This window comes from Exophiala oligosperma (assembly GCF_000835515.1).
Source record: "Exophiala oligosperma strain CBS 72588 unplaced genomic scaffold supercont1.3, whole genome shotgun sequence".
In the NCBI taxonomy this organism is placed as follows: Eukaryota; Fungi; Ascomycota; class Eurotiomycetes; order Chaetothyriales; family Herpotrichiellaceae; genus Exophiala; species Exophiala oligosperma.
This window is the reverse complement of record NW_015622820.1, coordinates 3,480,193-3,501,003: the sequence shown is the minus strand read 5'-3', so window position 1 is coordinate 3,501,003 and position 20,811 is coordinate 3,480,193. Positions and strand designations below refer to the sequence as shown.

At 51.7% G+C, this 20,811-nt stretch overlaps 7 protein-coding genes across 7 annotated transcripts; 3 read left to right on the top strand and 4 right to left on the bottom strand.

Annotated features, from left to right (window-relative positions):
- Nucleotides 1–2,595: 2,595 nt before the first annotated feature.
- On the top strand, nt 2,596–3,165 carry PV06_03987 (uncharacterized protein; the record flags this gene model as incomplete). Its single annotated transcript, XM_016404820.1, has 1 exon — nt 2,596–3,165. One exon carries the CDS (start codon nt 2,596–2,598, stop codon nt 3,163–3,165), a length of 570 nt encoding a protein of 189 aa, XP_016265825.1.
- Nucleotides 3,166–4,259: 1,094 nt separating this feature from the next.
- PV06_03986 (uncharacterized protein) lies at nt 4,260–5,476 on the top strand (the record flags this gene model as incomplete). The annotated part of the gene is made up of 2 exons (XM_016404819.1): nt 4,260–5,384; nt 5,456–5,476. The coding sequence occupies 2 exons, from the start codon at nt 4,260–4,262 to the stop codon at nt 5,474–5,476; spliced, it is 1,146 nt and encodes a 381-aa protein (XP_016265824.1).
- Nucleotides 5,477–6,218: 742 nt separating this feature from the next.
- PV06_03985 (uncharacterized protein) lies at nt 6,219–8,468 on the bottom strand. Its single transcript, XM_016404818.1, has 2 exons — nt 7,386–8,468; nt 6,219–7,318 (listed from the first exon to the last, which is right to left on the bottom strand). The coding sequence occupies exons 1-2, from the start codon at nt 8,263–8,265 to the stop codon at nt 6,402–6,404; spliced, it is 1,797 nt and encodes a 598-aa protein (XP_016265823.1). The 5' UTR covers nt 8,266–8,468; the 3' UTR covers nt 6,219–6,401.
- Nucleotides 8,469–9,766: 1,298 nt separating this feature from the next.
- On the bottom strand, nt 9,767–11,419 carry PV06_03984 (uncharacterized protein; the record flags this gene model as incomplete). The annotated part of the gene is made up of 3 exons (XM_016404817.1): nt 10,957–11,419; nt 10,706–10,906; nt 9,767–10,653 (listed from the first exon to the last, which is right to left on the bottom strand). Exons 1-3 carry the CDS (start codon nt 11,369–11,371, stop codon nt 9,767–9,769), a joined length of 1,503 nt encoding a protein of 500 aa, XP_016265822.1. The 5' UTR covers nt 11,372–11,419.
- A 4,116-nt stretch (nt 11,420–15,535) lies between these two features.
- PV06_03983 (uncharacterized protein) lies at nt 15,536–16,832 on the bottom strand (the record flags this gene model as incomplete). The annotated part of the gene is made up of 2 exons (XM_016404816.1): nt 15,536–16,651; nt 16,705–16,832. The coding sequence occupies 2 exons, from the start codon at nt 16,830–16,832 to the stop codon at nt 16,081–16,083; spliced, it is 699 nt and encodes a 232-aa protein (XP_016265821.1). The 3' UTR covers nt 15,536–16,080.
- Nucleotides 16,833–17,146: 314 nt separating this feature from the next.
- On the top strand, nt 17,147–18,731 carry PV06_03982 (uncharacterized protein). Its single transcript, XM_016404815.1, has 2 exons — nt 17,147–17,320; nt 17,391–18,731. The coding sequence occupies exons 1-2, from the start codon at nt 17,171–17,173 to the stop codon at nt 18,525–18,527; spliced, it is 1,287 nt and encodes a 428-aa protein (XP_016265820.1). The 5' UTR covers nt 17,147–17,170; the 3' UTR covers nt 18,528–18,731.
- Nucleotides 18,168–20,722, bottom strand: PV06_03981 (uncharacterized protein). The gene is made up of 2 exons (XM_016404814.1): nt 20,464–20,722; nt 18,168–20,408 (listed from the first exon to the last, which is right to left on the bottom strand). The coding sequence occupies exons 1-2, from the start codon at nt 20,701–20,703 to the stop codon at nt 18,795–18,797; spliced, it is 1,854 nt and encodes a 617-aa protein (XP_016265819.1). The 5' UTR covers nt 20,704–20,722; the 3' UTR covers nt 18,168–18,794.
- Between the last annotated feature and the right edge of the window lie 89 nt (nt 20,723–20,811).

Sequence of the window (20,811 nt, the reverse complement as noted above, 5' to 3'; positions counted from 1 at the left end):
TAACACAGATCGAAGCCTCTTTCGATATTCTGCACGACATCATGTCTTTCCAATTTCAGCTCGCAATGATGCCCTGTTGTCACGGATACAAATTCCGCAAAGGGTCCGAGCCGTTGCTGTTCTCCAAACACGAGTCCTTGTTCGCGTTCAGGGCGTCATTATTTTCCCCAAGAAATGATGCGTGCTCATCATATCGAGAGTGTTGTTCCTATTCTACAGTATGTACATTATCATTCGGCTCCGGATCAGCCGGGTAAACTCCCAGAGGATCGGCGCAGTCAGCTGGCCTGCCATGATGTTTCCATATAGGTCGCTTGGAGCGCGTCTGCCCCGCCTCCCAGTAGCCAGGCTGTCGATGAATATCATTGAACCAGTAGAGGGGAAAGAGAAATTGATGCAGTAAAAAGTATGCAAGTTCTGTGTGGAGCGACAATGGTCAGTGTCAAGCACAATGATACGGCCTATTGCCCGCTGAAAACGGAGAGCAATTGCACTGATACGAGGTAAGAGTGCACGAGAATGGATCCTTTTCCGGATTTCTTGAGCCTCGCCCGTTCGCAGATACAGTACATTTGACATCCGCGGGCAAAAAAATCATCTGGAAGGTCTTGTACTCGTACATAGGTCAGCACCCCTTTGATGCTAGAGGCAGGCAGTCCCATTGTCAACCGAGCATCCGTGGAAATTCCGCTTTTGAGCATCACGGGAATTACTGGAAGGATACCTACTCCGTATTGTGCACTGTACCAGCCGTCCGTGTAACCAAGACCGATTCCCACTGGCCCTTGACTATGTGCACAATACGGAGTACCAAGCACAAGATAGGCCTATTACACCTCGCCAGGAGAATGTGGGATGGGTCTTGCTCACCTCAAGTCAAGCCGGCAACACGGCAACCAGCATTTGTTATCAGGTGGAGTACTGATCAGTCCGTTCGTTTGCCAACGCGCTTAAGCGAGGACCTTCTCTCCAAATAACTTGCTTGCAGGAGGGAGCGATACTGACACACTGCTTATCCAGGGAGTGCCTGAGCAAATCACCGTTCGGCCTCGTGACTTGGCTGCGAACATCCATCTTAAACGACGGACAGCGACAGCGTCTTCCCAATAACGCTGGTGACAGATTGTTGGAGGTGGTGGAGACTGAGGACGGTAAGTCTCAAGGACACAAACTACGCGTCTCTTCCCTCGTGCTGCTGTCTCGTCCGCAGGGGGATCCTGGGTATCAGTAACAACCGCATCTAAAGGGTACGTACCATTCAGGGTCGAAGGGATGTCTCTTCCCAAGGTCATGTCTCGGTCGCTTGGTTCATACAATTCATCCCTTCGACATCCAATTATCGACTGGGGTTTAGACGTGGTACCTGGCAGGCTTCGGCAGGGCTCCCTCCGCCAAGGCGTCTCAATCCTCCGATCCCAGTTTTCCCGATTGCAGCAATCAATCAGATCCCCTCTGGTTCAGCCCCTGCAAATCACCGGGCGGCTGTGGCGCCTGTCGCAACGTCATCAGGCCCAATGGCCTTAACGGCGACTCGTCCCTCGCCTTCGCTGGGGTTCCTCTGAGGAGGCTCGCGTGGCTCCCTTTGTTCACCTTGCGAACCACTTCTTGCCGGTCCCAGAGGCCTGTGTCCTCCTCCCGCCAGTCGTTATTATTGCCAGTCTCCAGCCGTGTATGGGGGGGCCCTAGTGAAGGTGTCGCCATCCGGCCCTGCGTCAGGACTGCACAAAAAAGGGAAACCCTGAGCAAAAGAATTTTCGGTCGACCGAGGATGCGGGACTAGAGAATCACGCAGAATGACGCCGTGTACGATGACGACTTTTTATCGAAGCGTTTATCTGCTGGTCGTCGGGGTACCGGTACTTCATCGCTGTTGAGGTCGATCAGCGTCAGTTATAAAACAATCAATTCCTGGTAGCAGTGTCTATCTACTCCACTCCCGACTTTCTCGCGCCGTAACCTACTGCCATGTGCTGTCCCATCAAAGGTCATTTGATGTTTCAGGCTGTGCATCACTAGGCATCCCGGGAAATTCAAACTGCTGATCCGCTCCCTTCTTCGCAGCGACCACTTAACCCAGGTGCTGATCAACGGGTCTCGGCAACCAGTCTGTACTGACCCTAAGAAAAACAACCTGGGATCAGAAATACAGCCCGCCTGTCTCCACGGGCGGGTATGCAAACTCTTGGTTGGAATACAAAGCGGGATCGTGTGCTTCGTATTCCTCCTCATCGACCCTTCTTGCACCCAGTCTCTCTTGCTCGACAGTTACAAGGCCTCAAACAACATTGAATAAGGATAGTCGGCCGCTTCTATTGCTAACGCTGTGTTACACGACGCAGCCACTCAATAATCCGCAAAAAGCTAGTCGCCCACCCCTGGTCTCACGTCGTACTCAGGCGCCACGATTCCGCCAGCTTGGCCGAGACCTCGTGGTTGCCTCTACTCACAACAACAACCATCGACAATCAAGCACAACCATCCAACTTCATCTGCCGCATGCACATCCTAGTGGGCTTCTAGGTGAAGAGCGTCGCAGGTATCCAGCATCAGAGGCGGCGCTTTTCTTCGATAATGTCCCAATTGATTACCCATAAAATGAACCCCGAACCATTCTCTTCACGCTATACACCAACCTCACCTCTATCTCCTCGACTCCCAGCAAACCATCGCCCTATGTCACCTCAGCCTGCACGATCACGCACCGTTCAGCATGGTCGACAGGGATCCCGCAATATGCACATGAGTCTGCCGCGGTTCCATCCAAGCAACTTCACCAATCTCGATTCGCCTGCCACGCCCACCTCAGCAGTACAGTCTCCAGCTATCACCATCAACAGAGTAACGCCGCCAATGCAGCTCGAATCACCTCGACTGATGCGTGAGAAGCAGCGGGAGTTTTTGGAACGGGCTCATCTCTCGGCCAAGATTGCAGCTTCGTCGATGGGTGTCAAACCCGGTGCGCCACGACTTGATCCTCTGGGTAGTCCGAAAGGCCCGGTCACACCGCTGGCTCTAGATGAGGCCGGAGATTACTTTCAGGTTGCAGGAGCTGGAAAGATTTCTCCTGCCGGCAGTCCAGGTGCACGAAGCCCGAGAAGTGATGTTTCGTCAGACAAGGAGGACTCCAAGAACTCGAACAAAAGACAAGCCGATATCTATCACTGAAGATATGTTCTTTCTTCCAAAAGACCTGAAAGATGACGACTTCATGATGAACCGATGATCACTTATCTCACGACGACAACGACTTTCTTATGTTCATGCATTCGCGCCGAGGTTTGTGGGATGAGCATTTTGGCATTCTTCATTCAAAAGCCATCCATTGCCTTCCCAGCACATTATATTCACCATGCCCTTTAGATTATCTTCCTTGATGGTCTTATATCTTTGGGGGGGCTCCTTCGGACGTTGGAGTTGGGCATTTTTGCGGCATTTACGGCGGCGCCAACGAGCTTCTGCGAAATCACATTCGCTAAGGTTGCCTGGAGCAGCACGACAGACGAGGGCAATGAGCTCTCTGAATGCATCTTTCTTCGTGGACTATTCACATTATGCATAGCGATCATTGGACAACCATTTATGGAATTGATGGAAAAGGGCAAGTCCTGCCTTGGTAATAAGAAAGAGGGATGGGTCGGATGATTTAGAGAGAAAAGCTGCCTATTTCATCAACCAGCATTGTCTTGGGTCGATTGATTACCCAAGGACGGAGTATTTTGTATACCTATATGCCTATGTACCTACTTATAGGAAGTATTACTAGGTGTTTTAGGTCTACACATAGAACCATCCACCACAAACCAATACCAACTACCAATTACCAAATTCAATACCAATCTCAATATCATCATTCCACAAAATTACTGTTGATGAACATGAGTATCGAGTACAATGTCTCTGCAGTACCCCGTCATTGTCTTCGTGGTTGTGTGTGGCTTTATTGAATGGTGGCTTGAGAAAGAAGCCGGAGTGGCGGTGCATTTGACTTCCACCATGTTTCATAATTAGATACATCTGTTGAGCAGAAGAAGGTACTTGTGTACGTAGTGCCGAGTCCTTCACAATCAGATCCTCATCACCATTCACCACTTGCTCACTCCTGACCGAGCATCCATTCTTTTGTTACCTACTCTTCCTCTGTGAGTCCAAGTCCGGCACACTGAGACCTTTATTCCTCATTTCCTCCTTCGCTACCTACGACCTTGACCAGCCATGCATCCCTTTCCTCAGCGTCGTACGTAACACCTTTTCACAGGACAATGCCCTACTTCGACAGGATGCGTCAACCACGCAGCAATTACCGCACGTTAGGCTTGGGTCTTCTCCTCGGCATTGTCTTTATCTATTTCCTCTACAGCATCAACAACACCTCCGCAAGCCCATCCGAACTGCGCCAGCGGAAATCCGACGCCGCAGCAGACAATCCTCTTTCACCTCCCACCTCTGCGTTCCGCAAGCAATCTGGTTCCTCCAGATCTCACAATGGCATTCGTCGGCCGCCTCCCGTTGTGCACTACCAGCTCAACAATCTGACCAGCACCGCCAACCCCCTCCAAAACAACGAAAAAATCCTCATCCTCACCCCCCTCGCCCGGTTCTACCAAGAGTACTGGGACAACCTCCTGGCCTTGTCGTACCCGCACGAACACATCAGTCTAGGTTTCATTACGCCCAAGACAAAAGATGGAAACGCCGCAACTGCAGCACTACAAGAGGCGATCAAGGTCACACAGTCTGGGCCGGAGGAGAAACGTTTCCAATCCATCATCATCCTGCGTCAGGACTTTGAGCCACCCATCATGTCACAGGATGAGAAGGAACGGCACAAGATGGAGAACCAAAAGGCTCGCCGGGCGGCCATGGCTCGTGCAAGGAACAGCCTCCTCTTCACCACCATCGGACCCTCCACCTCCTGGGTGCTCTGGCTGGACTCGGACATCATCGAGACGCCGCCAACGTTGATTCAAGACCTGGCAAGCCACAACAAGCCCATCATCGTGCCCAACTGTTACCAACGCTACACCAACGATCAGGGAGAGCCCAGTGTCCGGCCCTACGACTACAACTCCTGGCGCGACAGCGACGTGGCGCAGGAGCTGGCTTCACAAATGGGACCGGATGACATCTTGCTTGAAGGATATGCTGAGATCCCCACGTACAGGACGTTGATGGCGATGCTGGCAAAGACCGGTCAGGACAGGGACGAGCGCCGTCTGATGCCTCTGGATGGCGTCGGAGGCACCACCCTTTTGGTCAAGGCAGAGGTGCATAGAGACGGGGCCATGTTCCCTCCCTTTCCTTTCTATCATCTCATTGAGACTGAAGGTTTCGCCAAGATGGCTCGCCGGCTCGGGTTTGAGTCTTGGGGTTTGCCTGATTATCTTGTAAGTGAACTTTGTGTGTTTTCTTGGTTGATTTGCGAATCTACCTTGCTAATCTTTTGGGGGTTTTACAGGTGTACCACTACAACGAGTAATGAGTTGCATCTTTGGACCATTTGCTTCTCGTCGAATCGAACAGCAGCAGGAACGTATCAGATCCTGTGTCCTGACCGATAGTGATGATGCGTTTCAGATGTGCTCTCTAGATTCTAAAGGACCAACAACCAAGAGAACCACTCAATCAGTCTCTGTTGAAAAGTGTGACACACAACACACACTAGTGGTGGTCTTCTCTTTCCTACTACACGTCAAAAATGACCTGGGTAAGGGTAATATGTACAACAACAAGACTTCGGTCAATTCAGGGGACGCCGGACCACGGGAGCTCTGGGGTGGACAATCCTTAGGTACTCCCGGAGTGTGGCAATGATGAAAAGGCGCCAGGCACATACATGCGCATGCATGCCATGCATGAATAGCCATGGAACGAGGAACTTTTGGTGGGATGTCGTTGTCAATCTGGCTTGCATGGACAGCATAGGATAGGGCTCATTGGAATGTGAAATGCGGCACGGCTCTTTTTTTTCCCGCGGTTAGTAAAAAGCGTGAGATAGAGCATGCGTTGTATGGGAGTTTCTTTTTCAAAATTTCGGACATTCGAACTCATGTACCTCCTTTTTCTTCGGCCCTTCATAGGGAAAACATGTCAAGGGGAAAGCTGAGGACGATATTCATGGGCTGGGAAAAAGAAAAGACAACGCTCGAGGCCGTCTGTAAAACAATTTTACACAAAAAAAGGAAAAGGAAAAAAAGGATCTAGTATTCAGACTTGGGAGTGGGAACGAAGTTACGATCTTGTGTGTCTGTACCGTCGTGATATGGCTGACGGGCCTCGTTCAATTACATACTACTTACTCCGTAAGGTATGAGGCATTACCGATGGTAAGCTTGACGAATGCACTACTTCGTCCTGTATTTTTTTTTCCCTTTTCAACAAAACAAAAAATAAAGTCAGGGATTTCACTGCTCATCGAGCAACACCCACCTCTTGTCCTTGGCGTTCAAGAGGTCCCTCTTCGTCCTGAGTCTTTTGCCTCTCCTGGTCGTCCTCTTGGCCCTGGCCATTCTTTTCCCGGCCTCCGCCGAGCCGCCGGCGGTGGTCCCGTTTTGGGGCGTGGCCGTGGTGACGTTGTAGACGGCGCTCTCGGGCACGACGTCGAACTGGACGGTCGAGTTGCCCTCGTGGTAGGAACTCACCTTGGGGCCGGAGGTCTTGTAGTCCTTGCCGATTCGGGTCTTCCCCGTGGCGACGTCGACCCCCTTCATGGTCCGGTTGAACATCTCCAGGCTCACGAGGGGCTGGTAGAAGGGCACCTCGTGGCCCGACTCGTAGATGCGGACAAAGGCGAACGACCCGGCCTGTCTGACCTGGCCGTGCACCACGCCGTCCGAGGTGGAGACGTTGACGAACCCGGCGTCGGCGTAGCCCGGGGCGCCGACGTGGCCGGCCACCACCTGGCCCCCCAGCCAGTTGCAGTTGAAGTCGGCGTCGCCAAAGTACATGACCAGCTTGACGCCGCGGGCCAGGAGCTTCTTCAGCGCCTCGACCGTGCCGATCTCGCGGTCGTCGTCGCCCGTGCTGCCGAACGCGTTGCCCACGGCCGTGTTGCTCTCGGTGTAGTTGACGTACGCCCCGATCGCGGCCTGCACGCTGTCCGTGTTGAGGTAGTCGACGTAGTACGTGGGCGGGAACGGGTCGGGCATCAGGTACCGGAAGTCGTACTCGTCGCGGCCGAGGTAGATGTCGTAGAGGTTCTCGACTTGGTTCAGGCAAAAATTGTCGGCCGCCGTGCAAATCTCGTTGATCCCTCGCGCGTTGCAGTCGACCGTCTGGTCGTAGCAGTTGCCGGGGCCGTAGAGGTTGTTGTACCATTGGTCTGACAAGATCGGAATTTAGTAACAGAAAAGAGTCAGATGTGGGATTGTGAACCAGGAGTGACTTACCCTTGACAGATTGATTCAACGGATCATAGCCGTAAGTGTTCCCAGGGAACACACTGAAGTTGTAGTACGCTTGATATTGGATAAGCGGATCGTACCATCCGTTTCCGATCATGACACCTTCAAGACTTATGTTGTGTGCACCCTTGATATTCTTATCATTCTGTTCCTCAAAGTACTCGTTGAAAATTGGACCGTAGTGACCACCGTACGACTCGGTGGTGAAGTACACCCCTTTCCTGGAGTACTGAGGGAATGCACCCATGAAGCCCTGGAGTGTCTTCCACATGTTCGGCGCGGCTGCAGGCGTCGAGTTCGCGGTCAGACTCTCGTTGAAGTAGCTGTAAGTGCCGCAGTCCCAGTCACTCGCATACTCGGGGCAGGTGTTGTTGGGCAACTGGACGAGATCTCCCGAAACAGGATCGGCGTATGCGGCCACGGGCGACGAGTAGCTGAAGCCCACTTGAGTCGGCTCGTCAATGAAGATGACGTTGCTGACTTCCGACCATGAATACGGGTTGTTCACTGCGTTCCCGTCGGCATCGACACGGCAGGGCCCAAGTTCTTGGAAGAGTCCGATCATGGAGGAGCTCCCAGGGCCACCATTGATCCAGATGGTCAGAGGCGCTTCGGAAGCATTTCCGTTTCGCGCCTCGAAAAACCACCAGAAGATGTGTTGGCCGGGAGCCACGTCGGCGTAGCCAGAGTAGGATTTGACATTGGGGTTCTGTTCACATATTCCTGCCGGGACGGACTTGTAGCGAACATTGATGCCCGCGTAGCCTTCCTTGGTGGTTAGGTTCTTGGGAGGAGTGACGAATTGAGCCAGCGCTTGCTGGCCAGCATAAGCCAGCAAGATGGTTGAAGAGAGCAGCGACAACATCTTGCGAGGCGAGTCAACTGGGCTCGACAGAACAAGAGCGATGCTGGGACGGAGAGATCAGCAGCGGACGCAGGAGGGCAAAGAGCAGAAGGTAGCTTTTTTGTATCTTAACGCACGATCAACGACAAGCGCAGGCTCCTACCACGATCCATTGGATCTCGTGCCACTCAAGGCCAGGAACAAACGCCATCTCACAGGGTAGCTTCGCAATGGGATAGCTTCTTGCACGAGAAGCAGCTATGACGAAGCCAGCGTCAATCCGCTGCGTGGCGGTCGCATGCCACGGCGACACAAAGAGGAAAGCGTCCAGATGGTCGATGGGCCCAGGAACCGAGGACTGAGCCAGTCAATGACGATGAAGAAGTGTACCAGAGAAAGTAAACACTACGAACTGCCTGATCCGGCGAGGGTTGCTACAATATTGTAACCTTGCGAACAGAAGATAAGAAGTTAGAGAAGCTTCCTCTAGTGTTGTTCAGGGCATCCAATGCGAGGCGGGCAGACATCATCGACATCACTACACTGTGGGGGAAGGTAGCATTGGCCTCGACATCGACTACCGAGGGCCCGCTTGTATCTCTACCATGACTTGCCTAGATGGCGATCGCCGTCCCGGCCGCTTCCACCATGTCATTGCGAATACGAGGGACCTCAGATAGTCCGTATGACAAGGCGTAGGGATGTTCCTGTGGCGGGCCTGAGATTCAGCCTTGACAATGCATATGGAAGGCTACACAAGTGAAAGATACGGTTGTGAATTGACGCGACCCATCTGCACAGTGCGAGCAACAGAGTGTTACCGTTCGACAGCCTTCACACCCTCACCGACAGTATCCATACGACTTTGCGACGAGGTGAGACTCTTAGAGTCAATACAGCAACTACTATCGGTGAACAGGAAGAGTCATTGAGTAGCAAGAAAATCAATTCACTCTGATATGTATCAAAAGCTCTTCTGAATCAAAGCAATAAAGTAACTTTTCGTAGCAATATGTTGGCCCCCATAACTCCATAAATCTCAAATTTTGGTAGAAATAACAATCTCCTCCTCGGTGCACATTGTGCAACATTCCACCACTTCCTCCGCAAATTGCACCTCCCTTTCCATCATGCTGTAATCCGAAATCCAGACTTCACGCAGAGTTCCTGTTCCTCCTGTGATCGCGTCAAAGTCATCGTCAATCACGTAGCTAGTCTTGACCAAGCCTTTTGCAATCCGAGCTTCGTCGCTGAGCTCTTTCTTGGTTGTGGCTTTCTTTGGTTCGACCAGCTCGTCTGTTGTCTCCTTGATTGTGATGCCTGTTCTCTTCACAAGGTCTTCCAGGACACAATTGGCCTTTTGCCATCTGTAGCCTCCAGGCTTGACATTGCCACCACAGCGGACACAGTTTCGTCGGTGTCGCCAGAAGTCCTGATGCAGGTGGAGCTTGAAGTCGGTGTCTGGTAAAAGACTGTCCAGGTGGCTACACATGTCTCGGGCACTTGTGCAATCTTCTGGCACCTAGCCAAGAAGCTTTGCCATGCCCTCAACATGTGTGTCGACAGCAAACACCGGCAGACCCATGTTGAACGCCATCAAACAAGACGCAGACTTGACAGCAATCTGTGGAAGCTGAACAAGATTGTCAAAGACGGCTTGTTTGCCACCTTGTTGATGTATGTCCCAAAGGTAGTCCATGGACAGCAAACCAGGCACAAAGTCTGTAGCAAAGGGCTCGTTTCCAGCGTATTCAATGGCTCCAGGTGGAATTCGAGCGACATTCTTTGCGTAGATGATGTCGAGACAGCCTTTGATAGACTTGGCTTTGAAGTTCAGGCCGCCATCTCTGATCACCTTTTCGAGCTTCTCCAGACTCTGGACCCGCATACTGTGGTAGTTCGGAAACATGCCGATGAACTTCTCACCATTGACCCAGTAAGGATAGGCCTGTCTCATTGTTGCCTGAATGTCAAGAGCCTTTTCGTTTGTGCAGACTTGCGACAAGATGACGCGCACAACAGACTCAACACTGATGCCTTTGCCGGCATGAAAAGGCGTAGCGGATCCTGGTGCAACCTTTCCAGACTTTGCCAAATCCATGCGCTCCAGTTCCATGATCTTGGCGACCTGTTGGATACTTTCTGCTGTTGGCTCAGCGTGCTTTGGCAGTCGGTCTTCGCCGAACGCAAACTGGTACTTGTTCGTGTAGGGCATATTTCGAGGACGTCTGAAAATAGGCTTTCTCTTGGGAGTCGCTTGTGGAACCTTGCGGCTCTTGGTTGCCTTGCCTGTCTTTGCTGTACTGATTGGTTGGCTGCGTTTGGTGGCAAGTAGACCTTCGAAGAGAGTCGTCAACTTCATCGGATCTAGGCGGAGAACTACGATCTTGGTCGGATGACCTTGATCGACTGCAGGATGGGTTAGCAGTCAAAATACAACGCATGATCATGTCTGACATACCAATGGGTGCCTCAGTCACTCCCTTCTTCTCAATCCTACGGCGAGGTCGAGGGCGCAGCATACGGCGTCCACACTGAGCCAGCTCATTCGGAATCAATTCGGTCTGCTTCGGAAGAAAATCTTCATCGAGTTCCTCCTTCTTGACCTTGATGGTCTTGGTCTTTGACACCTTCACCTTCTTGGTAACCTTGGAGGACGAAACTAAGCATTGTCAGCGATGTGGTGCTTCACACAAGAAAAGTTTGACATACCTTTGGCGACTGATTGGCGCTTCTTGCCGCGACCTTTGGAAGACTCCTTAGGAGCCGATGGTGACTCGCCCTTCTTTTCGACCGACAATTCCTTGAGCCCCTCTTCAGAACTTGAAGTGACATTCGTGTGCTGATTTTGCAGGTTGATTTGCAATGCCACATCGTTCTTTGAAGCACCCACTGATCCAGGAGTTGTAGTCAACATGCAGCTCGAGGTGCTGACGCTGACAGCGCTTTCCGTGACAGTGCCATTGTCTGCCGTGCCGTTTTGTGTCACCACAGTGGATCTGCCGACGACTGAGACAAAGAACTCCGTTATAGCCGTTTGCTTGGTCTGTCTTGCGGCACACGCTTGATCAATGGCAGCAATTTGGGTATTGATGTCGTTCGTGGTTCTGGATCGTGTGGAAACCATGATGGCTCAGCTTTTAGGGATGTGGTGTGAATATAGGGTAATGATACTATAGCCATTGTCAGTATACTCATCATGGCTGATGCGGAAGCAGTGTATGAGTGTGAGAACAGCCAGGATTGAACAGGAAGGGAGGAAGAGATAGGTCTGTAGCAAAACATGCAAAGACAGTGGAGCATCACATGTCGTCACATGTCGGTATCAAGTTCGACGTCTGTTTTAGAGATGAATGCTGGACCCGCGCGTGGAATATTACAGGCCGAAACCCCTTTCAGGGTTCAGCCTTGCGGTCTCGGCGCAGACCCGCGGTCGCATTAGGAAGGCACGTATAGGGTTCGCATGGATTCGCACAGACAAGGCTGGATTTGTGATTGCATGTCGAAGGCACCACAGCTCAGTATGCAAACAGATCATGTGTGACCAGAGAGAGGTCGGAGGCGACAGGGAAATATCCTTGACTGAAGTCGTACTAGGTTGTCTCGGAAGATGCTCTGAAGTACCAGGTGCCTCAGTGGCAGGCAGATCGGGCGAATTGGGTGCAGACACTCTCAAGTGGAGATGGACAACAAGGCTGCTAGGAAAGGAGATGGTGCCTGGAATTGTATCAACGAGAAGACTCACTTTATTTACTTCTTGTCTGTCGCTTGTGAAAAGGACAGAATTGGCGAAAACTCTCAAAAAAAGAAAAATGCAGCAAAAAAGTGTGTCGTGTAGTGTCGATCTTAGGTACTGTGCTGAGAGGAGAGACAAAGCTGTTTCATCAACGTTGCTTCAGATGTGTCCGAGATGCCGCTGCATGAATATAAAGGTCGAAGGAGAGGATGTCGAGCTATATGATTGTAAGCTGTGATGTTCAGGTTGCAGGAGATTCGATGATGATGGAGGAGGAGGAAGAATGCTTGGATGTGATGGAGGAGAAATATCGACACATTTATAGATGCCGACCTGGGTGCAATGGCGGGTGAGGACCACATGTCAGCCGCTTAGAGCGGTTGACGGAGAGGTCCATGGATATCCAGGCTAGGCCGATGGTATCCCATCGGTTCTCAAAGGAGGTGTTTCGTCATTTGTAAGGTGAGAAGGGCATGTCTGCGGTTGTGACGAGGAGTTGATGAAGGTGTGACGGCAATGTGACGAAGATCGGCTGGTGTTGAGGAGGAGGCAATGAGAACACTCACAGTAAAGATTGATATATTGCTGCTAGCCATCAGTATTATGAACACGAGACATGTACGGAGATAGCAACGCCACCTTTCCTCACAGGGCGAGAGAATGCAGGTACTGTTTGCAGGTGTGATGATATCTCCTGCCACAGTCTGATCACAGACTCCCCAGTTGAAGCTATATATAGCCATTGTCAGCACTGCTCAGTCATACACCGTCTGCTTGAACAGGAAGAATTTCTACAGAACTTCAGACCGGCACCGGGATCCTCATATAGTGGCGAGGAGACAGTGTTTGTATTGTTTGAACAAAGCCTAGCTCTTCACGGTGGCATGCAGAAGTCCGACCAGCAAACTATCAGTCCTGACAAGGGGTAACAATATCACTCACCCAAAGGAAGCTTTTTCTGTTTGTTCGTTTGTATGCAGGTCTTTCAGTGTAGAGATATCTCGCTTGCTGCTCGATTAGATGGACGTCGTGAAGTCAAAGGGCCAGGGCAAAACGCTTCACAAGGCGACAATGCCGAGAGACGAATTGACTGCAACTGCCCCTACGTGTAAGTGTTGTAGTATGAGCATGCGAGGCTGCACCGTTAGTGCTGATGGCCTTTATCGTGTTGTTGAAAACGCGACGAGCGTGATAGAAAGACGACGGCAAGGAGTATGAAAACAATGACGGCGTCAATAGGAGGCTATCTTCCTGTCCGACGTCGATAACGAAGAAGTGACGGAAGGACGACGGGAAGTAACGTAGAGGAGAGAGAAACGAAGAGGTAACGTTAGGAAGAGATAACGTAGCGAAGACGATGACGAGGAGGTAACGTAGGAAACAGCTAACGTAGAGAAGATGCGACAAAGTGTTGATGTCAGGAAGAGGCAACGAGGCGAAGAGACGATGTAAAGTAGATGCGACGAAAAGTGACGAAAAGTAACGAAATGGTGATGGAAAAGAAAAAAGGGAGTTGCCCAGTGAGGGAGAACGATAACATGAAAGTAACGTAGACACGTCGTAGAGTCGTCGTAGAGTACAAGGCTCTGATGTTCAGGAGGCAAAGATAGAAGGTGCTCTTGTGACGACAAGGTCACGTAGATGTGACGAGGAGTACGAGTAGGTGTTGTAGAAACCGGGATCAGGACGAAAAAGAATGATGAGAAAGAAACGGAAACCTGACCACTTTTGAGGGTGCTGCTTTGCTGCAGGTCCAAGGAAGCTTGTTGCTGTAGGAATGCAAGATATAAAAATACCCCGTAGCAACGCAGAAAGGTATCGTTGATATTGGACAGTGCGATGGAATTGTTGAGGCGGAAAAGGTCGAGGAAGCAGAGAAAATGGAAGACGCAGGACTCGTATTCGTAGGGGAGGCTGGGGAGGGGTATTTTTCTGCCACCATGTACCAGTCAGTCAAGTATGCCCTGTAAACTGCGCTTTACACCAGCTGCATTGAACACCCAACGTAGTGTACACAGTGTCCTCATACACAATAGAGAAAGGCAGTAAGAAACGAGTGTATTCTCATACCTTGAGCACACCTCCCTCAGAATATATTGTGGATAGTCTGAGGCAGAATGCTAACCTCCAAAAGGTAGCCTTCACTTGGCGTGCCCATGTTCCTGTGAGGGCACTCCCAGCTGCACCTTCAATGTTCGCATTGTGCTAAATCCCTTACGTGTTGTAGATCTAGCAGGGCACAAGAAACATCCCATCGCCTTCTCGAGTGCCGAGACTGTTCATCCGGCTCGAGGCCCTTGACCTATGCTATTAGATGTGTCCACGATCCTCCATCAAGTTGTTCCGTCTTTCTTGCTTGGTCCGCCTGCTCCTTTCTCCAAGATCCGAAAGGCAAGGGTCTTGGTAGCATGTTCGTTGTTGGCCTTCCACACATTGTATTCTTCCTTGTGTGTGGTGCCATCTGCCTCGAAAATGCTGTATTCCATGCGTTCCCACAACTGCAGCTGAGCTTCAAATCCCGGATTCGGCTTGACTTTGGAACGAGACTGACGCACATACCGCAAAGCTGTATCGTAATCTAAGCACATATCCTCCATGATGAAGGCAAGCACCACAGAAGCAGAGCGCGAGATGCCTTTGGCACAATGCACCAGGATTCCACCATCATTGTTCTTCATGCTGCTCCTGATGAATTCACATGCTTCGCCGAGGATCTCAAGAAGGTCGTCCGAGCCAACATCACGCAGTTTGAGGAACTTGAGGACAAACTTCCATTCATCTTCTGGGTGAACCTTTGGCGTGCGGTCTGGTCTGTCAATGATTGACAAAACGTACTTGATCTCCGGTCTATGAGGTGCTGGGTAGTATGGGCTCAACACTGCACATGCTGTCTGGATACTGAGATTTTGTCAGGGAGCTCAAGGGAAGGTCCACTCGCGAGGCGTGACTTACTCGGATAGATAGAGGCCTGGTATGATTCTATCAGGTATCAAAGGGGCACTTGTTGTTGAGGGCACCATAGACTGATCGGGATTGTTGTCCATTGTGGCAGCTTTTGGTTGTTTCACGGATCTAGCTGCAAAGCAAGAGTTGCCCACAAGTCTCGCGAAGCTCTCATGGCGTGAACGACGCGTCGAGGGGGTGATGGCTACTGTCATCATATTGGGCAGTGAATTGATCTCGAGGAGTATCCAGGTACGGCAGGACAAGTCACCTAGTTAGAGCGTTCTCTACTCACCGCCCTCCGCTGACGAAGTCGAAACTTCCTATACATCGTGACATCTTACAGTTCAGTCCAAAGGGCAATGCTGTCCTTCTTATTGTTTTGAAGTCAATATCCCACTGGCAGGTCCTCAACCCGACGCGTCTGAGAAGAGGTGTGGAAGCATTTGGTAACATCATAATGTCAATGCGCTTACCATGCGAACACCGGAGGATGGTGGAAAGAAGCACGAGGAGATTCAGTGAAAGATGCTTGGTTAAATTGATGGCGGAAGCTATTTTGCTCGGCGCTGGATTTGGACACCCCACCAGTTCATCTCGTACCTCCCCGTACTGAAACATGCCAAACATCTTGTGATCATTCTGCATGAAACCATGATCAACACAGTGCAAAGAACTTGGGCGGTGGCGAAAGGACGTCGCCAGAATCCAGGTGCAGTTTGGCTTTATCCCGCAGCCACTGTTTCTTTCCCAGCTAACAATTGCTGAATGCCGTATCAAGACTGTGGATGGAATGGTAGCATTTGTAATTGGTCCAGCATTAACAAAGGCCAGGGAGCTTCACAATTTGGGTCCAACATTGTGAGTCGATGGCCAGGTCGGAAAAAACAAACGTACCAGCCTTCGTCTGACAATGGAGCTAGCAGTGCATCTGGCTGTCAAAGAATACAACACCCCGTGATGCAAAATTGCTGCTTGGGCAATACTTCTCACCAGTGTGTTCAGTCTTGAATGCTCATGTGAATGACCAATTCCAATGCCTCAGTCAGTGTAGACTGCCAGAGGCCGAGACTGCCAGTTGTTGCGCGACCATGACTTGTCGAAGTTCTCCATTTATGCGCCATAGGCGTTCTCTGTTGTGTCCTCGAGAATATCATTCACGTCCCAACTTCTTGCTTTGCCTTCCATTTTCTCAGCCTCCTAGTTATGTCTGCCTCTGTTTGCTGCATAGGATTTAGTTTCCGATCTCTTACCATGGCTTTGGTGTCATCGCCATGTTTCTCGACGAGTCTAGTAATCCACTCCTCTTCTCGTTGACTTTGTTTTCGTGGCTGTTTCTTTTGAGACAAGAACTCTTCCTCGGCGGCCGCTTCGGCTTCAAGTTGCGCAACAATGTTGTTTTGGGGGCGATCTTTCACATGGCCGTCATCATCATTAATATCCATAATATCGTTCAAAGGGTCATTCAGAGGATTGTCGTTCGTATCGGGCTCTGCCCTTATAACTCGGACAATCCGACCAGTCTCGGGATCTCTTTCAACCTGGACCTCTTGAGTTGCCTGCTTATTGAGAGCTCGTGGGCCGGCAATGGCAAGAGAATCCCGCTTCTTGTTCCCATCTTCCTCGGTCTCAAGGCTTGGTTGTTTCTCGGTGCCTCCGCTGGCGCCGTTCAACCTCGAACTCAAGCCCAAGCGCTTGTAGTTTTGCGATACAGTAAGTTTTCGGTCCCTACGATACATGTCAGTCCTGGGCATGGCACAGGCAGTAGAGTGTGAACAAACCAATTCTGTGCGATGGTCGCATTTCCTAAAAAATTGACCTTTTTCTTTCCAGTTTTGGTCCGGTTGGAATGTGGTTTGACTTTGGATATCGAAGAACGGTTCTTCTTTTTCTGTCTTTCTCTGCCCATTATGGCGACGTGTTTCTCTGCACGATTTTGTGTTGGAACACCTTTCTTCGCTGTCTGGCTGCGGCCACTCGAAAAAGACTTACCGAGTAACAATACTCCGTACAAGAGCGCAGATAAATTTCCTTATCGCGATAAGAAGCTTCGCCTAACTTGCCTGTTAAGGAAATCCTGTCTGACAGCGTCATGGCACACCAATCCGCCGAACAACTAGTCCAGATGCTTGGTCAGACAAAGGTATTCTTGACACCCCTGGCTCGGTCTTAGGAGCATTGAGGGACAGTCGCGTGCAAGCTGTATTTGTGCAGGAGTGACAACGGAATTCCAACACAAGGGACAGCATGGCTTCCTCATCATTCAGGACGTCCAGTATGCTACGATACAGCCTGTATGCTCTGTTTCTAGGCCTGACGGCCTCTGCCTGCGCCGAGGCTCTCCTCAACAAGGACGTAGGCCAATTGAGCCTCGACGAGATTGAGGAAAATCTGCAGGTACGAGCCACCACAACTGCCTTTACCTACATGCCTCCTTTTCGCCTCATCGACTGACACCCATGTGTAGAAATGCGCATTCGTACAGAACCTCGCCGAGCACAAGCTCCGGACAGCCCCGTCCCAGAAGTCGTGGACGTCGCAGCTTTTCGCCGTCCTCTTCCCCTCCTCGTCGCCGGCAATCAACTCGCTCCTCGCGACGGCCTACATCTCCGGCCCTCCCAATTTTCTCCTGGCACTATGCCCACCGAACATAGACCCGTCCAGTCTCAGCGTGATGGTGGCGTTCGCCGTCGGTGGCCTGCTGGGCGACACTCTCTTCCACCTCCTCCCGGAGATCTTTCTGGGTGAAGACCACCACGACCGCGTCAAATTTGTCATGCTCGAACCCAACCGCAACCTCCTCCTGGGTGTCGGCATCATTGTCGGCCTCGTCGCGTTCATGGCCATGGACAAAGCCCTGAGAATTGCGACAGGGGGAGACGGCGGTCACAACCATTCGCACGAGCATTCGTCTACTTCCTCGTCGTCTGCCTCGAACGGGAGCGCCTCCAACACCAGTGGCAGTACCCCTTCCAAGTCCCATGGCGAGGTCCGCCAGCGCAACAAGTCGCAGAAGGCAGAAAAGGCAGAAAAGACCCCCAAGACACCACCACAACCAGTGGACCCGATCAACCCCTCTGTCAAGCTCGCGGGTCTCCTCAACCTGATTGCCGATTTCACGCACAACATCACCGACGGCCTCGCCCTGTCCTCGTCGTTCTACGCGTCCCCGGCACTCGGCGCGACGACCACCATGGCCGTCTTCTTCCACGAGATCCCCCACGAGGTGGGCGACTTTGCCCTCCTCATCCAGTCGGGCTTCTCCAAGAGGAAAGCCATGGGCGCCCAGTTCGTGACGGCCGTCGGTGCCTTTCTGGGCACGTGCATCGGCATCTTCGTCCAGGAGTACGGTGGAAACAGCAGCAGCAGTACGAATGACTTGAACGGCGCCGCCACCAAGGGCATCTGGGGCACGAGTCTCCAGTGGGGAGACATGTTGCTTCCGTTCACCGCGGGCACGTTCCTGTACGTGGGCACCGTCGCCGTCATCCCCGAGTTGTTGGAGACGGGCTCCGACAAGGGCCAAGAGTTGAAGAAGACGGCTCTGCAGTTTGGCGCCATGTTTGTAGGTGCTGCCATCATGTTGGCCATCTCGTGGTCATGAAAAGCAAAATGTGAGCTAATACATGAACTTCTTTTTGTTGGCATGCTACTGCTCCCTGTGTGCATAGAGGGGAGCATTGACTGGATATTATTCTGGTTCACACATGTACGAGTATAGATAGAGAAGAGACCTGGAGTGTGAACTGCGTTGTTCATTTGAAGCGCTTGGATAAATCGATGGCTCTAGTGTCGTATTCATTTGCTCCCTACCAAGCTTTGCTTCCTTTTCTTTTTGCTCTTCGAGACACGCAAAGATTCCTAGTCCCTGCTACTCTTTGCGTAACAGTGCCCTCAGCAGGTCAAACACACTTTGCAATTGTTCCACCCACCCTAGGGAGTACCCCGTGCCGACCACGCCCTTGCATGCGTCCCAGCCGTGCCGGCTGACGGGGTACTGCAGCTTCGGCGGTATCCTCGTCTGGATGCCCAGCATCCTCGCCCACCGAGCATCCTGGCATACGCTTTTGATGTTGCACAGGGCACGTAGGCCTTCCTCGCCGCCGAACCGTCCGTAACCCGAACCCTTGACGCCGCCAAAGGGCATCGAGCACGCGTAGTACGCGCCAAAGTCGTTGACGGCGACCATGCCTGCCTTGATGGCCCTGATACACTTTGCAACGTCTGGCCGGTTGTGGCCAAACACACCAGCCCCCAAGGCATACTCGGTCGAATTGGCCATGTCGATGGCGTCATCCAGATTCTTTGCCCACATGAGGAGGAAGACTGGAGCGAAAAGCTCCTTTTGAGCAATGGGCATGTCTTTGGTCACACCACTGAGCAAGGTCGGTTCAAAGTAGTGGCCGCCCGGGTAGTTTGGGTGGGCGTATCCTTTTCCGCCGCAGTGTAGTGTCGCGCCTCTTCCCACGGCATCTGCAACAAGCTCTTCCAGCGTAGAAAAGTTTCGACTGGAGATCATGGCACCCATATCTGGTGTTTGCTTATCGAGAAGGACCGAGCCGAGCCTTAGATGAGAGATCTTCTGGCGAACACCGTCCAGAACCTTGTCATGAACCCCAGGGAGGGCAATGACGCGCTCGATGCCGATGCAATTCTGTCCGGCTGATTGGAACACGCCGCGCATCAGGATCGACAGGACATCATCGATGTTTCTGACCGTCTGTGGATCGTCCAGCACAACAGCAGGATCTTTACCGCCCAATTCCACTGTAACGGGAGTCAGTGCGTTCGCAGCGGATGAGCAGACCTTGTGAGCAATATCCCTGCTGCCGATGAATGTGATATGGCTTAGGCCAGGGTGACTTGTGAGATGGTCAGCAACATCTGGCAAGCATATTACTGTTTGCACAAGACGCCCACTGTGACCGCAAGCCTCCAGTGCTCCTCGAACAATATCTGTAAAGTAGATTGCGCTCCAGCAAGTCTGCTCACTTGGCTTGACGACGATGGCATTGCCTGCAAACAGAGCGGATATGATGGGCGATATGAAATTGTGGAAGGCATAGTTCCAGCTGACACATGCGGCCACCACGCCTAGAGGCTCGTAAACGACAGTATTTGACTTGTAGCACATCAAGAGGTTGGTTGGTCTTCTTGATGGCCGCAGTGCTTGTTCTCCATGCTTTATTGTCCATTGTAATTTCTCAACCGTAACGAGGATTTCTCCGAAGCAGGCATCGATCTTGGTCTTCCCACTGTCAAGGCAACACGCGGTAACGATTTCGTCTTGGTGGTCGAGAACGTATCGAAGTATCGTGCGCAGGACCCGCCGTCGCTGGGAGAAGGTCGTCAGCGTCCATGTTAGCTGAGCTTGAGCTGCTTCAGATATGCCAGAGTCAATTGTACTGGAGGATGCGGGTTGAATAGGGGCACCTAGAGGGCGACCATCGGCTGGACAATAAGGGTGTATCTTTCCGTTGCGGATCTGGTTAACGTCTTAGCATTGAGGGTTTCCCAGCTGGGATACCCGACAAACCTACTAGATCTGCCTGCTGATTCTGTCGCTCGATCGTCTGTTTCTCCCAATACCCAGCACGCAGCTGCTCAGGCACTGGGACCGTGTAGGGGATCGCATCTTCCCGTTTTGTGCTGAAGAATCTGCCCGTGACCACCAGAATTACAGCAGTCAGCGTCCCCAGTGCAAATAGAGACACACCCGGGCCGCGGCTGTCGTAAATTGAAGCTATCAGCTGCACCAAGGAATCGTACCGTGCCGACATCTTGATCTATCACCCATTGGTGGAGGAACAGATTCTCTTCTGCAACGACAAACTGCACCGCCACAGCAACGACTCTTGCTTCTCGGAATTGCGGCTATGGAGGTTCTG

Coding starts and splice junctions, on each gene's coding strand:
- PV06_03981 (XM_016404814.1), bottom strand. CDS start 20,703: ATGTCGGCACGGTACGATTCCTTGGTGCAGCTGATAGCTTCAATTTAC. Junction 20,409..20,463: donor AGAATCAGCAGGCAGATCTA/GTAGGTTTGTCG, acceptor GACGTTAACCAG/ATCCGCAACGGAAAGATACA.
- PV06_03985 (XM_016404818.1), bottom strand. CDS start 8,265: ATGTTGTCGCTGCTCTCTTCAACCATCTTGCTGGCTTATGCTGGCCAG. Junction 7,319..7,385: donor GTTGAATCAATCTGTCAAGG/GTAAGTCACTCC, acceptor CGATCTTGTCAG/ACCAATGGTACAACAACCTC.
- PV06_03982 (XM_016404815.1), top strand. CDS start 17,171: ATGGCTTCCTCATCATTCAGGACGTCCAGTATGCTACGATACAGCCTG. Junction 17,321..17,390: donor AGATTGAGGAAAATCTGCAG/GTACGAGCCACC, acceptor ACCCATGTGTAG/AAATGCGCATTCGTACAGAA.